Source organism: Augochlora pura, chromosome 1 (genome assembly GCF_028453695.1).
Source record: "Augochlora pura isolate Apur16 chromosome 1, APUR_v2.2.1, whole genome shotgun sequence".
Lineage (NCBI taxonomy): Eukaryota > Metazoa > Arthropoda > Insecta > Hymenoptera > Halictidae > Augochlora > Augochlora pura.
The window spans coordinates 7,512,239-7,531,021 of record NC_135772.1 but is presented as its reverse complement, the minus strand read 5'-3'; the positions used below and the strand labels follow the sequence as shown (position 1 = coordinate 7,531,021).

Sequence of the window (18,783 nt, the reverse complement as noted above, 5' to 3'; positions counted from 1 at the left end):
ATGCTCCTTGTTAAATACCTACATGTTGGCAAAACTTTCTCGTGCACATTATCGCCAAAGTAATCGAACACTTAACAATTTCAAATAAATGTTGTCTAAATGCCGAAGTTTTAAATTCAATTAATGTTTGAATTTCTTGCAAAATGGAACTCAATTGTAAATACAACTGTTTATAATATGAATATTTGGTTCTAACATTTCTAATTCATATAAGTATCTATTTCAGATGATAAGTGACCATATGTCAAATGCACTATGATAAAACGAGAGAACAAAATTAAATGAAACATCGTCTATCGACAGATACTGCTCGAGATAATCGACGACTCTTTTACATTTATAAAGCAATATAATATACACTAATAAAATGATCTATACAAATGCCCGAATACTCTTGGATGTTAGCGTGTCCGTCGGCCACAACCTCCGCAAGGTTAAAGAAACGTAAGTGTTAACCCTCGCTGAGCATTCTTTAATTATTACAAACTTGATAGTGTTTAACATAACGTGTATTTAAAGTTGTACAAGATAAACAAAAAGGTCTTCACGTCGGGAGAAACGATTTCATTCGAACATAATTTCTGCGCGACTCCAACTTAAAAAACTAGTTTTGTATCGGCATGTTTCCAACGAGCCCTTCCAATGGCAAGAATACAAAACGCTTCTTAGAGAAGCGGACACCAGAAATTTCCTTCCGCGACTCTCTTTGACTTTACAAGAAAATCAGCGGATACAATAATTCAAGAGACCATGAGACAATAGAATGTACACACGCAAGACGCTAGCGTGAATGATCAAACCTTTCCGATTCGGGCGTCGGATCCTCGGCACATCTTCGGCCAAAATCAGCCTAATGGCCGCGAGGTAACACGAGGATCGCAGGCGCCGAAGCGTCGTGTCTTCAGAAAACCGTACGAAAAGACCAAATCGAACGAGGACCGCCCTGAAGAACACAGGAGGGACTAGAAGACTTAGTAATAACCGAAGCTGATGTCGTGCAATGGCGGTGCGACGCCCTGCGGCAGAGCATAGTCTCTAGCTAGCTGGTCGAGGATGCCGCCGCTCTGGCTACGAGGTTGGGGTTGGGATCGGCGTTCTTGAATGGGAGCTGGACCAAACTGAGCAGGTCCTTGATTGTAAAGCTGGGACGGTGGGGCGATGTCTTCCTGCTGGAGGATGGCGGATTGCCTGGGAGGTTCGGGTCTGGGGGCAGCGGCGGGACTGAAGATGGGAGGCTTCTGCAGAGCTTGCTGTTGCCTGGGAGCCGGATAGACAGCCTGTGTGTGAGCTCGCTCGTAAGCCGCCGGTTCGTAGTGCAGGGGTGCTGGCTGGGGCGCAGGCGCTGCTCCTCGCAGAGGCACACCTCTGCCAGCCTGTTGGTTCGCTTGCTGATATTCCTGACCTTCCACTGCCTCCGGATTGAGGGTTTCATCTACCAACGTTGGCGGTGCAACGGTGATACCCTCCCCGGCAGGTTGGAAGCCAAACTGGTTCGCTCCGTACTCCACCACACGGACCTTGCCGGTGTCGTCCACGAACCCATATTTACCCTTCACGTCTCCGGTCGGCAGCTTCGTCTCGATTTTGAAGGAGCCGTCGGCACCCTCGAAACCGTAAGTGTACGAGCCGTCCTCGTTGTGCCTGTTTATCTGCTTCAGGATCGCCACCGGCGTTGGCTTCGGAGTCGTCGGTCCAGCTGCCTGCCGATTAGGCGCCGCATCCGACGCATAACTGCGCGGGGTTGGATGAGCAGGTCTTGCCGATTCGTAAGCAGAGTAATCTTCCACGTAATTTCCACCCGGTTGTTGGTATTGCTGTCCCGATACTACGAGTATGGCAGCTACCACTAGTATTACCTGGGGAAGAAGAAAATATTAACTAGTTAAATTATTTAACATTCTTCAACGGGCTTCATTAGCAGAATGCCTGTTATGAAATTTCTTTCGAAGTGGTTCTAGGTATTGCACAAATGTCAAGGTGTTCTTCAGGATGGCTTTTGTTTTTGAAAATATTGAATTTCAAGTTTCGATACCGATGATACGAAAGTGACAATGGTAATAACTATTCTGCAGATTTTTGTGCAAATTACACTCCTAAGGGTTACTTCTAAAAAGTTTGAATCGACATTTTGCTCCTTTCAGTACAAATTTGATTATGCAGTATATCCTAGATATACTTGTAATACTATCATATCCTAGAAATAATAACTATCATAGAAATAGATACTTTATACTGGAAATACTATTTAGAATAAGACCTCACTGATTAGTACAATCAATTAAGTTATTTATGGATCGGTTTAGATTTGTATAATTGATATAGAGAATTTAGATAATGCAGATTCGGAATCAGATGCAAACCTGAATGAGATATATATATTACAGGTGTTACAAACTCATATTTGAGATGTATGTTCTTGAAATTAAACGATCCCCGATTTTGAAACAATATCGTCTGTGCAGACTGTTAAGATCGTAATCTTAATGGTCGCGCGAGGCATTAATCTCAGCTTCATAAATCGTGATTACTCGCGATAAGGTCTGCGAGTAAGGATGCATGACCCTCCGCGATACCAGAGCCTTAACCGCCAGACGTGACTTTATTACATCGCGTCGACAAGATAACCGCACTTGAAGGATACCGGATTCTTGATCGTGATCCGGTGGAAAAATCGCGCGTCGAACGCCGCCGATCTACGCGCGCCCCGCGGTCCATCGGGTGGGCAAGCCGTGGGTGCCATACGATTCCGCGAGAACCGGCCGCGTTTGAAATCAGTATCAAAAAGATCGACAAGTTCGAGCGATTCCATCTGCGCAACACGTTTCCCCGCAGTTCCGCGCGAACGATCGCGAACGAGAAAACGGTTTCTACCGCTACGCATTCTGGCCGACATAATTCTCGAACGTGTTCCTGTTTGGCGTAACTCATTATATAATTTTCTTTCTTCGAGCGAGTGGGCGGCGGTGAAAACTAGTCGGCGTGCGGCTCGCCACGCGCAGAGAACCGCTTTCATAACATTTTTTCGGCAACGGGGAGCAGAAAGTCCGTGCCGAATAAAATGCTTCCAAATCGGGATTAACTAACAGGTCTGACCGTCGATTGGGAACGACTCGCACGAACGTAATCGTAATTCAGCTGGCCGGTTTTCACGGGCAGATAGCGATCTCTCGCGGCAGAAAGTCGAGAACCAGGTACACGGTCGCGTGGATCTCTTGGCGTGGTGCCGATCAGATCGAGAGACGCCGTCCGATCCCGGCTCTAGCGTTACAGAACTAGCTCGCATACTTGATCGTCGAATTGCTCTGACTAAATCGTTCCGTGACTGCCCATGGCGATTCTTTCGCAGCCAGACGATACAAGTTTCAATTGTCTTTCTCTTTTTAGGTGCAGCAGCAAATGCACAAGTCACAAGCACAATGTCCGTCACGACGAGAAACGATCACATCACACGCGAGACCACGAGCTCCAGTCCGGGTGTCGATCGATCATCGGCAGCAATTAGGACAATGATCACAATCACGCTGATGGCTCTACGAGTGAGAGCAACCGTGATCGATGGACGGACGCAGCCGCGTGTTCAGAGCTGACGAAAATTTACCGAAGGGATTCGCAATAACTACGACGAGCGACTAGGATGACGATGATGATGACGACGACGGCGCACTTGTATACGTACCGTCGAGACGGTTTGCATTGTGTTCCAGGTGGTGGGTTGTGTTAGTGTATGTGAATGTAAGTAAGCAGCGAGGCTAGAGTACCAGCGGTTGCTCGAACTGAGGCCCTCATATACCTTACTGGGGTCCCCCGTTCCTACCCCCCTCTCGCCCTCTACGCTCCTGTTAGCTCTGGGGGACTTTCACTATCTATTCGACTCCTGTATATACAGCCACCTTGTCTTGTTACAGCACCTTATATCCCCTAAATATTCCCCACCAGGCTGTCCCGGCTTCTCGGGAATCTGGAAAATCGATCGCGACCGTTCTGGACCCTCCAGCGACTTTGACGTCGCCCATGCACCAGTTTTATCGGCGAAATCGGCCCCTGCATTCCTCCGTCTTCCCCGCGGTGTCAACCTGCATCGTCGGGGAAGACTTTGAAATTAACTGACTTTTTTATTTGTTGACCGATCGCGGACTCTCGATAAAACACGCTTCACCCAGTTGCGAAACACGTTTTCTTATTCCATTCGCGATTTACGGTACGGCCATACCGGGTGCGTATTTAGATAATTAACTCGTCTCGTAAACAAATGAAACGGTTTAAAACAAGCGACAGTAGCGCGTAATTTGATCTTTTGTCTAATCCCTCGCCACTGCTACTGCAGAAACGTAAAATTAATAAAATACGATCATATCGAACATATATTCGGACGATTAGCGTGCGCACGAACGAATGAATCACATGTTTTTAAATAAATAAGAGTAGTTTCATTGTAACGGTTCTCTCCATCCGCGTTGGAGCAAATTCGTTTCTTTATCAAAGCTCATAAAAATAACTTGATTTTTCGTCCGATTCGTCTCAGCTGAAGCCAAAGTAATTAATATTGTTGTTTTGATAAAATAAATAAATCTCGTGCTTCTGGAATGCGAGGGATAAAGATTATCTCGGCGGAAGCTGCAATCGAAATTTTGATTAGAAGATAAGTGGTTAAGAGTGTGAAATGTAGACGAGGGTCTTAAAATTTGTTTAAGGATGATTTAAAGGATAAAAGTATGGGTATTTTTTGTGAAACAGAAAATTTAATTTCTTGATAAAATAAATTTAAATGAAATAAAGATTTAAAATATATTATAATAAAGATAATAAAATATGATAAAATAAAGATTTCCCACAAAGAAACATAGATATAGTAATAATCGCACAAATCCAAACTTTATCTGCACGTCAGAAAACACAGCTGCTCTAACCGTCCGCTATGAACGATGATTTCATTCAGTATTATGCCCTGACGAGATCTTAAGTTTGTCGTGCGAACGATCGCGAGGGTGGATTATTTTGCTTAGTTCGCGGGCGATTGACAAAACAGTTTGGACGGCGTGATCGCCACCGAGTTTTCGATCGGGAGAATGGTTCTAATTTGTCTCCGTATCCTCTTGTATTACCATTGCAGTAACACCCAGGCACATATAGAACACGCTGCCTGGTTGCTTGGCAGGTTGTTCCAGTTTCTCGTGGCTCTTGAAAATCATTCTTATGTTCTCGATTCTACTGCCGATCCGGAGCCGATGAATTTTTATTGTCCCGGTTGAACCTTTCACTGTATGCTCTACACAATCGTCATGCACTTCGAGTCACCGTGTGTGTCTCATTAGCACGCCTATAGCGTCATACATTACAAATCCGCTGTTTTCAATCGGAGGAACGTAGTCTACCGGGCGACAAGTTATGGTTTTGCTGGATTTCCAGGTTCGTCGTAGTTTTAGCATAATACGCACTATATCTTAGTGCCAGACGGCGAGGATTTATAAACTCTGCGAAATTGTAATGAATAATATGAACGGTGAACGAAAGTAAGAGTAGCTCAAGTAGATAATCTCGTGTCTGAGTAAAATGAATCATTGCGCGCAAGGTACATAATGCGTAACATTTTCAAATGTTTGTAATTGTTTAAAGTATTTGTATATAGTTTTATATACAGTTTTTTTTTATGTGAAACAAAAAATAACATCTTCCTTGAGATAGTTGAATTTAAATATTAGTAACGATTGTAAATATTTGTGAATAATTTTGATTGTGTAGAGATTTGTAAAAAAAGTAAATTTTGTATGTCACTAAGAAATTATATAATATTGATTTTTGTATATATTACAGCGATAGATAACTGTTAGATTGTAGGAATACAATTATAAGGACACAGGAGCTACATCAATATTCGTTCTTTAATTATTTTAATGAGTCGAAAATAATGCAAGAATATTTTAAAAATCGTTGAACGTTTTCACTATTTTCAATTTGGCCAATTCATTTTTGGCATAAAAGCAGGAGATTCACTATTTAATAATTACAATGAAACAACGTATTTAATAAGCGGTATGCAGTGTACGTTTCAGCAATGCCTTAAGCTGCAGCATTTAATTTCTCGTCTGCGTGCACGAATAATTTACAAACGAAAAATTGAGTTCAACATGCGAAACTGTTCTGCACTAAGCTTCTGTAGTGAAATTATTATGTAAAAGTAGGAATGTAGATAATGATATTACGCAACCGATTAAATTTTCAGTGTGCAAGTCGAACGGAATAATTTAACGAATGTACTGTCTCGTGTAAAAATACATTTCTGTCCCCGCCGCTTTCGGAGTCTGTAAAAATCGTTCCGCTGAAATTCTATCGAAAAATTTACATTGGGCGATACAGGTCTACTAACTCAACAAGTTCTACAACTCTCGTTGCAGTTCTAACTTATAAACACTCGAGGAATTAATTCTTACAAATGACGATAAGTGAAATGAACTTTTGATTGGGCTGATTCGAATTCAAGCATGTAAAAAATAGTTTCCTGTAAAAGAAAATTTAAAAGAGAATTAAAAATTCATTGTTCCTATTGTGCTCATGCATTGTTCCTCAAATGTTTTCCAATTCTTATAGCTTGCCATTTTTTTATTATTATTATTACATTTTATTATTATTATTATTAACATTATTTATTACTTGTAAATGTTACAATTATATTTCTACGACATATTTTTTATACATTTCATGTTTTATGAATTAATAAAGAACTATCCAAGTTTAAATTAATATGTAAGTAATTCTCATGTCAATCATAGTTGAATGTAGAATAATTAATTATTTGTTTAAAGGATAAACTCGCGTGTAATGTCCCTTGCTTCCTAGTGACGCATTCACTGAGTATAGTCATTATTTGTCCTTCGGCTTCGTGTCGATAAAAAAGTCTCAAAGTTCAAATGTCAGACTTGAACTACCGTTACAAGTACTGTTGCCTATGTTGCTTATCGCCTTGCAGTTAATGAATGACTATCCTTTTCGTGGAGAAACTCCTGTACTGGGTGAATAACGACTCCGATAGAAACGAAAATACGAAATAACGAAAGGCTATTATTTCACCTACACGAAAAGTTTTAATTCTAATATCATTTATGCATAGATATAAACCTTAGTTTATATTTATTTATATACATCTTAGAAAAGATAATAAGTCATATGCATCTCAGAAAAAACAATTGTCTGAACTAAATCACGTGACAAAACATTGAAGTCATATTGACTCTTCGTATCATGAAAAGTTATATTTTGCATTGTGTTACTATTACTGTTCACTAATGACCCATATATTTATAAAGTTTAAAACGTTTCTCATCAATATTTCTAGATACATATATTGTGTAACAGATGATGCAAGACATGGGTATCAATATTTAAAATATTAAAATATTATTGAAAACATATTAAAAAACAATATTAAAATAAGCAACCGTATTGATTGAGAATGCGATTGCAATCAACCGAAAAAGTCCTCATATTTCCGTTGTGAACAGGTTGCTAGACACATTCACAGTATCTTTTCATCTCCGCGATAAAAAACCACGCAATCTATAAGATGAATTTTGCTAAAAACGGATAAGGCAACTTTGTCGTTCTATAGACTGGTCATGCATTTATGGAGTAGAATGAGATAGAACGAGCCAGCTAGCACGCGTTTAAACTCTAATTATAGCACTGTCTACGATTTTACTTTCAGTGATGCAAGAATAATCACGTCAATTAAGTAACGTTTATATAATTAATCCAACAGATGAAATAACTGTCAAGAAATGAAATGCACATTGTTCAGTGTCTGTGAACTCTGCGATAATGGAGTTATATAATGATAAAAAGTTGTTTTCCGCAGAACGTTTCTTGAAATTGTGTCGATGACGCCAGCGTCTATTACCGCTCTTTTTTTCAATAAGAATGATTCTTTAACACCAAACCCTACCGTGTCGGCCAAATTCACCGGTTTCACAGTTTTTGTTCAAATATTGTTGAGATGCTAAAGATTCTTTGATAGGAAATTATTCAATAAACGTAGTTCAAACAAGTAAATCTTTAATCTTATTCAAAAACATTTTCCTGGAGTAAATTGAGAATTTTTTAAAATTATTTAAATGAGTGCAGATACTTAACCGCTTAGCATAATCTTAATTGTTTAATACATAAATGAAAGATTTATTGCCCTAATAATGTATTACACTCATACTAAGTACCAGTCAGTTTATTTTATTACTAATACTGAACAGTTATGGACGAATATATTATAGAGTTATTTGTAGGTTGAATAATTAATATTTAATTGAGCTTTCAAGTCATGCATTAAACTATTATGTCATGCGTTAATATTTATGTTCTTCATTGATTGCTTTGTGTTTATGAATACAGTAACTCATTTAATGCGGAAGTTTGAGGTTTACAAACGCTGTTGACTTTTCGATTTATAGTGAAAATTAACAGTGCGTGTGGCGAGAAGGAATGAAGAGAGTATCGATTCCTTTACTTGTCACCTTGAAACTGACCGAGCGCAAGGCTGAACGGAGATTCGGTGAAACAGATCTCGGCCTTTGGAAACGCGCCGAGCACTCGGCGTTTTCACTTGGCTTTTGCGAAACACGCAAACTGCCTCCGTTTCTGCCGTAAAACCGCCGGTCGATCGACATTTTGTAACTTTCTATTGGCATATTAGTCGGTCAACTGTTAACGGATTGATATTTCCTACGCCCTGGTTCTGTTTCTCTTATCTTTCTTTGAATCTGAAGTTGTACAGTGCTTATGCATTAATCGTCAACACTCCATTCCTGTACGATTAACCATGAACACTGGCAAGATTTTTTTTAATATACCTAACAACAACAATAAGTAACTAAATATTCGGTTTTGAACATTTACGTAGATGTTTGAGGTTATCCAATGAAAATTCGTTTCGAATACCATTTATCAACGTTCGCAACCATTTGATAGTGCCACAGTAATTTTATTTTCCTTCCTGGTTTTCTAAAGCAGTTGTAAATTTACGTCGTTATTGACATTATGTTCCTTTTATGTGTTTTTTAATTGAATTTAAAGAAATCAGTTTGTTTTTAACATTATTTTAGTCGAAAGATGTTTATATTTCTTCACTCTCAGAGGACCATAGAGTTGCTAAGAGTATGTAACTGTTTATTTTACTTTGTTTAGATTTAAAATAAATAAAAAGCGTAAGAAAAGTACATAACAAATATATGGTTTTTTCAGAATTTTTTGGGAAATATTTTTCTCAATGGTCTACAAAGGTAACACAAATTATAGTTAAGTTATAGTGAAATGGTATCTTAACTTTTCTATAATTTCATGTTTCCAACGCATGACGCAGAGTAAAAGATTCTATTATTTTATATTATTATAAATTATGAACACCAATTCAATTGGTTTAGAAAATAGAACAGAAAAAAATGATAACATTATGTAACATTATCTTAAAAGGGAAAAGATGTACAGCATTTTTCTTGCGTATTTTAGTTGATATTCTTTATGAAATACGAGAAAATGTCAAAATAAGGAAGACTTAATATTATTTTTATTTTACCAGTTACAAACATATATTTTACTAAATACAATACAACACGACTGCCAAAAATTGTTTAAAATAGTAATGTAATAATCCAAATTTACATAAGACTTGCCGAGTAATCGTTTAATACAATTATCTTTATCAATACAATCATGAATCTAGCTGTATAAAATGGATTTGTTCCAGAAGTATTGTAATATTCTATTCACAAAACATTGAAAGTCGTAGACACTGTCGCAATTCTATTTAATTTTTAAAGCGAAAAAACTGGACGATTCATGCTACGATCGAATATACTCGCGAAGAAAATCGGATGCCTAAGAAAGCCAGACTCAATAGCACACTTATTACGGCAACGTTTGTACTGTTCAAAGTCGAATGATTGCTGCACCATGCAACAAAGATCGGCCTCTACCGAAATTCCCACGCGGACATCATACGCGACCCATTTGAATCCCTTTGCGGCTCTCATATTAATTATAACAGCGAACGCACGATTCTATTACGCAGTTGGAACAGTCGCAGATGTAATTACCGCGATAGAACGGATGACAATGTTCGTATCGTCCCGTCTTGCGACGGTATACGTAGCGTTTCCAAGGCCCGCCGGAAGATCCCATTCAGCGCAATCTTGTACGGGGCGTGCACCTCGCAATTAAGGGCCGTAGCAATTATCCTGCAGAGACCCGAATTACGCCTTCGGTTGGCTTCGGTCCGCCGATAATCTGTCTCCGCTGTGTGAGTTTCAATGCCAACCGGTGAAAGGGAGATCGACTGGTCAATTTCGTACGTCCATCAAGATATATCCCTTTGCAATTCTTAGGAAGTCGTAAACCGAAATGTACAGGCTGTGCTACAGAAAGTGTTACGGGGCAGAAGCTATAGCAACCACGAACCTACACTTTCGATCCTCAATTTAAGACGATGTATTTTAATTTCGGTCGTACGTATATAACGGTTACTTATTTATTTCGTTTACTTTCCAACTATAGGGCTGTGAAATTTAACCATTAATGCCGACCAAAAGTGTCGCATGTCCCTGAGCGAAATATAGCAAACCTGTTGTTTAGTAAAGTCTAGAAAATTTAAAAGCGAAGATGTACGAGTATTACTGTTATCATGAACATTTTTGGTTGTTGTAGGATCATACTTTTGCTAACACTTTACAAAATCATAACACATGTTAAGATATACACGGTTCGATGAGTTTGACAGATTGATAGAGGCGTTGAGAAGCGAACCGCAAAGCTATTCGACTCTATCTGCTAATGTGTTAGAGAAATTGGCGAAGTACGATTTCTCTTTTATAACACCACGTGCGTGTTTCTTTTTTAAAAAATATTATTTCGAATCTTTTTGGATCGACGAGAGGGCCCTGTGAATCGGTACAGGATCAAACTGTTTATCTCATTACATTCTATATAATTTTATTGCATAATCGGCACTCTTCTCAGAAATAACGATAAAAGATATAATCGACATTGATAAAACTACATCGTAAAGTGTATCAAATTTCTGTAATATTCGACCGCAACTCCGAAATGTAATTTGAAGCGAAAATATTGCTGTACAGTACTATCACTTCCGGTAGAATCCTGGCAAAGGATTAGACAGTAGGCTCGACACGCGACCTGTAGAATAATATGAGTTAGTAGAAGGAATGCAAGGTCAATACGAACTGCAAACTCCTGCCTTTCACGTATCACTCTCTTTAGGAGCGTAGAAAACCATATTACGCTATAAAACTGATTTTGAAGTTTTCTACAAATGTCAGTAATTAGTCGCTTATTCTATAAATAAAATTCCCTTCTATAGAATTACATTGCCAATAAAAAATGTGACTGTTTACTGTTTACCTCAATAAAACAATGCAGTTTAGTTCATTTGTTATTGCGTATTAAAATATCTCAATACTCATTTGCCATTTGAGTTCTATTTGTGAATTAATTTCTTCAATTGTTTTCTTTACAAAAACTTCATTTTCCGTTATTATGATCAGCGCAACTATAAACGCAAAACAGAATTTTTGGAAACACTATTCTTAACTAAAACAGATCAAATTTCAAATTTAAATGTGATCTATAATGAATAATTTTTCTTGTATGTTTCTAAATTCATATATTATTTCACAGGTCACATAAATTATTGAAAGAATTCCCATTTTACCTGCATGCGCCAATAGCACAGTAACGTTGTGTTGTACGTGCATTACCATTATTTCTGTATTAGACTTTTTAATTGACTAACATAAAAACTCGTTTATCGAGGCTCGTTGAAATTGAAATTGTATTATCTTACCATATCAAAGGAATTCTGTGACATTTTTTATTGTCCACTGTGTCTGTCCTGTTTTCACTTGCATTCTTTTTAACGGGCAGCATTCTTTAATTGAATCCACTTTCTATTTCTATGTAACAATCCGAAACGTTGTTACATCTGATTCGCAGCTAACAGCGGGATCACGCCGACTTGGCCCAAATTGGGAGTATTATTGCAAAGACGTGATTAAACTATACTGCAGCCGTGATTGAGAAATTCTTTCCTCGGGTTGACCAACTTTTTCTTCGCGCGCTACATTATGCGCTCTACATACAATATAGCATTCAATTAAGTTCAACGTAGTTTTGAAAAATATTTTCGTCTGTGGATATGATTTCTTTGCTTCACTTTAACAACTTCTTTGAATAAATTCACGTTGTAGTTATTGAAATTATATAATGGTACGTTTGAACGTGCTTCATATTAATGATGGTATCAAATTAACTCACCATTAAATGATTATTGCTCGATAGATACTGAAACGTTGTAAGTATTCTCATGTGAATCCATAAATGACTGGGTGCAAATGAATCCTTTGACTAATGTAACCTCCACGAAGGCATTATCCGATGCAGCAATCGCAGACCATTATTTATGGAAGGTCACAGTTTGTGAATTCTTATGCGAATAACCTACCCGTGATCCTCATATGACAATACAAACGGTACACTTGTTTCCATTTTTTAGTCTCTCACGTCCCGTGTTTCACGGACATCTTGATGCACGAAAGCTTTGTGAACATTCGCGTAATTACACGAGAGAAATAAGGAATACGTGCGAAACTTTGATACGCATCAATCAGTTGAATGAAAGAACTCACGCAACATTGTTTTGATTCCTCGGTGATAATAAATGTATAAGCAACATAGATATGACCTATAACTGAAAGTGTATACAAACAAGTGTCGTTTATGCATATATTTGGTAAAACGTAGTTAGAAATTCGATCCAATTTATACCCTAACTACTGGAAATCTTGTAATTTTCTCAACGGCTGTGCTAGGTCACAATGAACAGAAGTTATTTTCTTTTCGATAACAAAGCCAAGAGAAAGTTATATTTGATTGTGTTTCTCCTCATGACTTGTAAATGATCTCGTTAACATGATCGACGATATTTCATTATAACTGTTGTATTGTAACATACTTGACGTTACAATCGTAACGAAATTATTTACCAATAATTGTTTTAACTAATAATTTTACGTCTTCGTTAAGGAAAGTGTCCTTAAAATTGACCTTGACCTAAAGTTCAAGGTTAATTTTTTTGTTGATCTTTATAACGAAATTTGCTAATTATTGTTTGCAAGAATGTAATAAACAGAGATAACTACAAAATCTCACGAGTCATGTAATTTTAAGATCGTGGAGAACTATATTAATAGTTAATTACTTTCAGAAATATGTACAAATTCATTATGAAGGAGAAAGTGCGGTTATATTTCATAGGCGTATTATTTATAAATGAATAAGTACAACTTTTCCTAACAGTAATCAAGCTCAGGACTCGGTGTAATTGAAGGGACCACCTAGTGAACTTTCGAACAACATTTGTACAGCAAAACAACACGATGATAATAATATTTACAACCTTTGTAGCCGTATACCGACTCTTCGAATGAAAACGTGTATCAGATTTAATTTGTTTCTGCATTAGTTCATAGATCCATAATCAACGTACTGCTGTAATTGTGTATGTGATAGTCACGCAGCCATCATAGATGAAAGTCGTGTACATGCATGTATTGTGCGCGTAAAGGAAAGCAAGTTTTATCTGGCTCGACAAACTGTCGCACCACGCCTTGCATCAGAATGTCCCGAGAGTGAACGCGGAATCACGAAATTGCGTGCGGTTATATCGATGAAACAGTTCCTATCCCTGCGTTCTGTCATCGCAGATAAAATATTTAGTAGCAAGCAAATAGGCTTGTCTTCGATCGATACGTGACCAAATAATGATTCCGTTTTCCTATTACATTACTATTTTGTCTACTCTTATTACTGTTGTTAAATAACCTCGAGACATTTCCGCTTTCCACACACTAAGCTCTGCAATACGGTCTGTACAAACAGAAATTAATCAATCAGAGAATTATATCAGACATTATATTTGATTTAAGGAAGGAATTTTTATTTTACATTTTCTCGAGTGCAATTAACATCTTTATTTAACTGAAGCTTATTAAGAGACTTTGCAATTACTGAATTCTGTTTAATAAAAGGAGCTCGATCATTTTCAGTTAAATAATGATTTCCAAAAAACTTGTTAAATTACATTCTGATGGGTTATGGATGAGATTACTCTTACTGTTGCACTTTTTTCTATGAAATTCTGAACTATTAGGGAACTGCCGCGATTTAGTTAAAGTATTAATATATTTATCGATCTGCGTGTATTAAGTCGCGCAATCTATGTGCAATCAAAAATTAAATTTGCAGAACATATTTCTTGAGTCAGGAATACAGAACTGTTACAATAGAGAATTATTTAAGCTAAATGACATAAACGTGTTGTCAATGCAGAGCGAATACCATTCCATATTCAGTTCCACGATAAAGGTAACTGAAAACTCCTATAAGAATCCACGATAACGTAACCAATTAAAGAAACCGTTACACGAGACAAGATCAACGTACTTTCCTTTTCGGGTTGCATAACGTATGCCCGCGAAAAAGGGGTTTCAATTATTACATAAAATTACGTATCTTAAGCTTACGTATATCAAGCATAAATAAACTATAGATTCCATACATTTGTAGCGTATAATTTGTACAATTTTATAGAATGGTTTTCACTGTTCATTCTTTTTAATGATACAATTTATCTTTGATATAATACAAATTATGATATAAATGAATTTTTTCACAGATCAAAATTCGCTGTTTTTTACTGAATTTTTTAATTCAATGTGAATTCATATATTTATTTATAGAATAGTATGAATTTCATTACAAATAATTAATCATCATTAATATTTTCAATGTTGACTAAAATGAAACAATATTACAGAAGTAATATCCATTTTTCTATATTGTTTTTATGACTTTACCATATAAAGTCACTGAATAAATCGTATAAAGGTCATGGTAAATGAAGTTCTTTATAAATACCATGACCTAAGCAATGTAGTTCTTGCTTGTATCGCATGTGGAAATGGTTAATGTTCGTCAATGATTTATAGAATTTAATTCAATTCTTCAATTTAACATAAATTTTACTTCAAACGATTACAAATGAGTGAATTTAATTTGGAGAAAAGTTAGTTTTGTTTGCAGAATGCTCTGCAGAAGGATTAATTTTATTTGCAAGCAAATTAATATGATCTACAATACAGTTAATTTGCGATACAAAAGGATTAATTTAATGTGCAGACCCTGTAATGCCAGATTAGTATTCTCAATGATTAAATTTTATCTAGAAGGAATTATCCTTCTGATATCCGATGAAGGAATGATACTTCTTTTATCTAGAAGGAGTTCTCGTTTTTCAACAATTTTCCAAGAAATCCTCAATTGCTGACTTTTGCTTCGACTTGTGCTACTGGAAAATCGACGGTAGACAGATTGTTAAACAGTATGAAATTTTGTCGGCAAAATAATGAAAATCGAAAGCCGGGCATCGTCCGCGGGTATAAGTTCGGTAAAGGGCATCAGGATACGCTTCCAACGGGCCCGATCGCGAAACAGATCGGCTCGGTCGAGGAGCCCGAAGCGAGGGCACGTATATTGTGAAAGGTGGGCATGGGCGGTGGTCCGTGGCAGTCTCCACGTATCAGGTATGCGTAACGTGTAATTCTACATAGGACAGTTCAGGATTAGAATAAGAGGTTGGAGAAGGATGCCAGCCAACGGTTCCTGTCGTACCTACATATTCCGCATCCGGAATAATCTTGATTGTCCGCGCTGACGTCAGTCATCTATCGGAATCGTATTTTCGCGGAGAACAAAGAAAATCGATGTGTTCCAAGGCTGACTTAAATATAGAAACTCGAGCCACGCGAACGATTGCGTTACACGCATTGACAGATTATCTCGAACGCTTTTATCGAACAACGTCTATCAATCTCGAATAGGATATTACTTCAATCAGTTGATCATTTTCTGACAGTGACTTTGCGATTCCGTTGTTCGCCTTGTAGGCAGCAGGATTGTCGTTACGTGCAGGGTTACGTAACTGCTCGATCGCGGACATAGGAAGTCACGGGGAGTTTGAGATCATCTTCGAGTGTTCAGGAAACTGTAATTTATAAAAGACTCGAGTGCTTCATTTCGCGTTGCAAACCGGGAGCTTCCTTGCTTTCATGTTTACACAACTGTGATATGTTACTTTCTCTTTCTGAGCGCTTTGATTCTGCCCTAATGAGACAGTTTTCCGTTTGATTCTAGTAAGAATTACTAATCGCATTAATGAAGATTTGCGTTAACCGAATTCGATGAAATCTTTAGTATGTACATAGGTTACCAAGATCTACAAAACGCATTTTTAAATTTTCGATGTGCACTCAGTAAAAATGTTAAATTACGTGACCTTTTCTTCTCCTTTTTGTCATTCCAAGTAGTAGCAAAATGTAAAAAGTATTTTTAGAACCAACGCTGGTTTCGACCTATCAATCACTTGAACCATGCCAAGTTTTCCGCCACAGTACAAGCAGCGCGTGTCGACATTAGGCGGGGCGGAAGTTCAAATCTTCGGAGAAACTTCAAGACCACTCAACGGGTAAGGACAGTGGAAGGAAAAGAAAGTTAGGCAGCCACGAATTTCATGTTCAAACGGTACTCTTTAGAATTTCATAACTCCCGCGGAACGATCATTTCCCGTTATTACAGATCGCCGTCGATTACAGAAGCGCATTGCGAATACGGTGAATGGTAATTGCAAAGCAGCAGTAACCGATTTCTGTGGTAGTGTCAATGGCGAAGGAACGTCGCGCCGGGGGACATGAAATTGCTGGAGCTGTGCAAATACTCGACTCGAACCACAAGTCACGTGATGACCGATCTCTCGAGTCGCATCAAGCCTTTGAATTTTTCATTCATGATAGTCATAATTGACGAACTGTTTGTAAAAAAATGTAAATTGCTCGGAAATACTCAAATTGCTCGACTTACTCGAATATTTGCATGCATGTATTCTGTATATGTAAGGCTTTCAAGTACTGTATGATTCTGCAATTAAATTGCACAGTAAAATTACACAATGCTAAAGTCATTTCGAGTACTCGCATACTTCCAAAAATTACACGTCCAAGGCTACCAAACAGACTCGCGAGGAAAGGTAATCGCGCTGATGCCAGGTCGGTTTATCGTTTCTTTTAGGTCGAAACATTAAGCGCGAAGATAAAAGTACGTCCAGGAACTCTGGGAGGAAGTTTCACCTACAGGTGCCCCAGATAATTACACAATGCATCCGATGGTCAAAGAGCGCGGATGAAATTCCTGGGTGTGGCGACAGCCTTCTTTGTCCGACCACCATTACAGCAAAAACCTGTATGGTGTATGCGGTCGTATGTCGTCTGCAGCGTCCGACGCTTTCGTTTATGCAGACAAGGTTGTTCATATCAGTAAGCGAAAAAGTATATTAAAGTCTGGACTACCTTTCCTTTTTTCGTAAGAATCGACACTTGACACACCAAGGTAAAAGCTTATGGTATACGAGACTGAGGATCGCTGTGCTACGATTGTGTAGGCTGAGAGACACTCTTGATGACTATATGAATGTTTATGAAGATATGCTTGCATATCTCATAATATACTCAAATAGCTATGATAACAGGACTGAATTGTTAGATACCATGAAAAGCTAAAAAGGAATGTTACCTTCTGTTAACCTTTCGCGCTAGAAGATATTTTAATTGCAGAACTCTAGCCACTTCTTCATAGCTTGAAGATTTCTACTCCTCGATCTTTCTTCTCTCTCTCTCTCTCTCTCTCTCTCTCTCTCTCTCTCTCTCTCTCATTGTACGTAAAGTTGAACACGTATCCTGCACTAAATTTTAGCAATTTATTAAACAAAAAGAAATTTAGTGTTGTCAAAATTGTTTGAAATTACAGTATTGGAAAATTTGATTAGTGGGTCAGAGTCACTATTCAAATATAAACGATTAATAATTGTAATAAATTGAGAAGAATATGAGTACGCTCTTAAATAGTTTTAATATGTTTACGGTTTGGTATTTTTCCTGGTAACTTTTTGTCATAAATCTGAAAAGTTTAATAATAATACAGAGTGGTAAGGCTTATTTGTATCGGGTGATCTGCTAAGGGTGATACAGTCGCGAATGGAGTGAAGTATCAAAAAATTAGTTGAAAGTGTAGAATATAATATATAATATAAATATATTTAAAAATATATAAAAAGTTTGAGCTTCATCTTGATCAAAGAAAAGGAAGCTTCAAACTGTACTTATAGTCATACCCCATACAGGTTAGGATCTACATACTGAATAGTTGAAATATGTATTAGGTTGGCCAATAAGTAATAATGCCAACCTAATAATTATGATAAGTGCTCTGTTATATTAACACGTTAAACGCTACGCGCGTTCTTGTGAGACTGAACATTTACATTATGCGATATCAGTTTTTGTTTGGTCAATCTGGACCGAAAAGTCTAGCGTCGGTTTCTAGGGAACTACAATTGACGGAAATATTTTTTTATGCCGCAATAATGTAAGATTTTTTGCCAAATAAGTTCCTTTATTTTGAAGATCGAGTGCAGGCGCTTGGTTCTAGGTCGCTAAAGAGAGCAAAAAGTGTTATGATACCTTTAACAGTATGAAAACTGGAATCTCAGGGAAATATACAATATTCTCTGTTCAATAGTTCAAGGATTACTTCTTGCAAAAAATGGATGCTGTCACGATTTACTTTTTTCAGTTTTATGAAACTTATTTTTTCTCCTATTTTATTATATTAAACTTTCGT

General features: G+C 37.5%; 1 protein-coding gene across 1 annotated transcript; it reads right to left on the bottom strand.

Annotated features, from left to right (window-relative positions):
• Window positions 1-628: 628 nt before the first annotated feature.
• On the bottom strand, window positions 629-3,727 carry Cpr97ea (cuticular protein 97Ea). The gene is made up of 2 exons (XM_078176559.1): window positions 3,677-3,727; window positions 629-1,856 (listed from the first exon to the last, which is right to left on the bottom strand). Exons 1-2 carry the CDS (start codon window positions 3,692-3,694, stop codon window positions 972-974), a joined length of 903 nt encoding a protein of 300 aa, XP_078032685.1. The 5' UTR covers window positions 3,695-3,727; the 3' UTR covers window positions 629-971.
• Window positions 3,728-18,783: the final 15,056 nt, after the last annotated feature.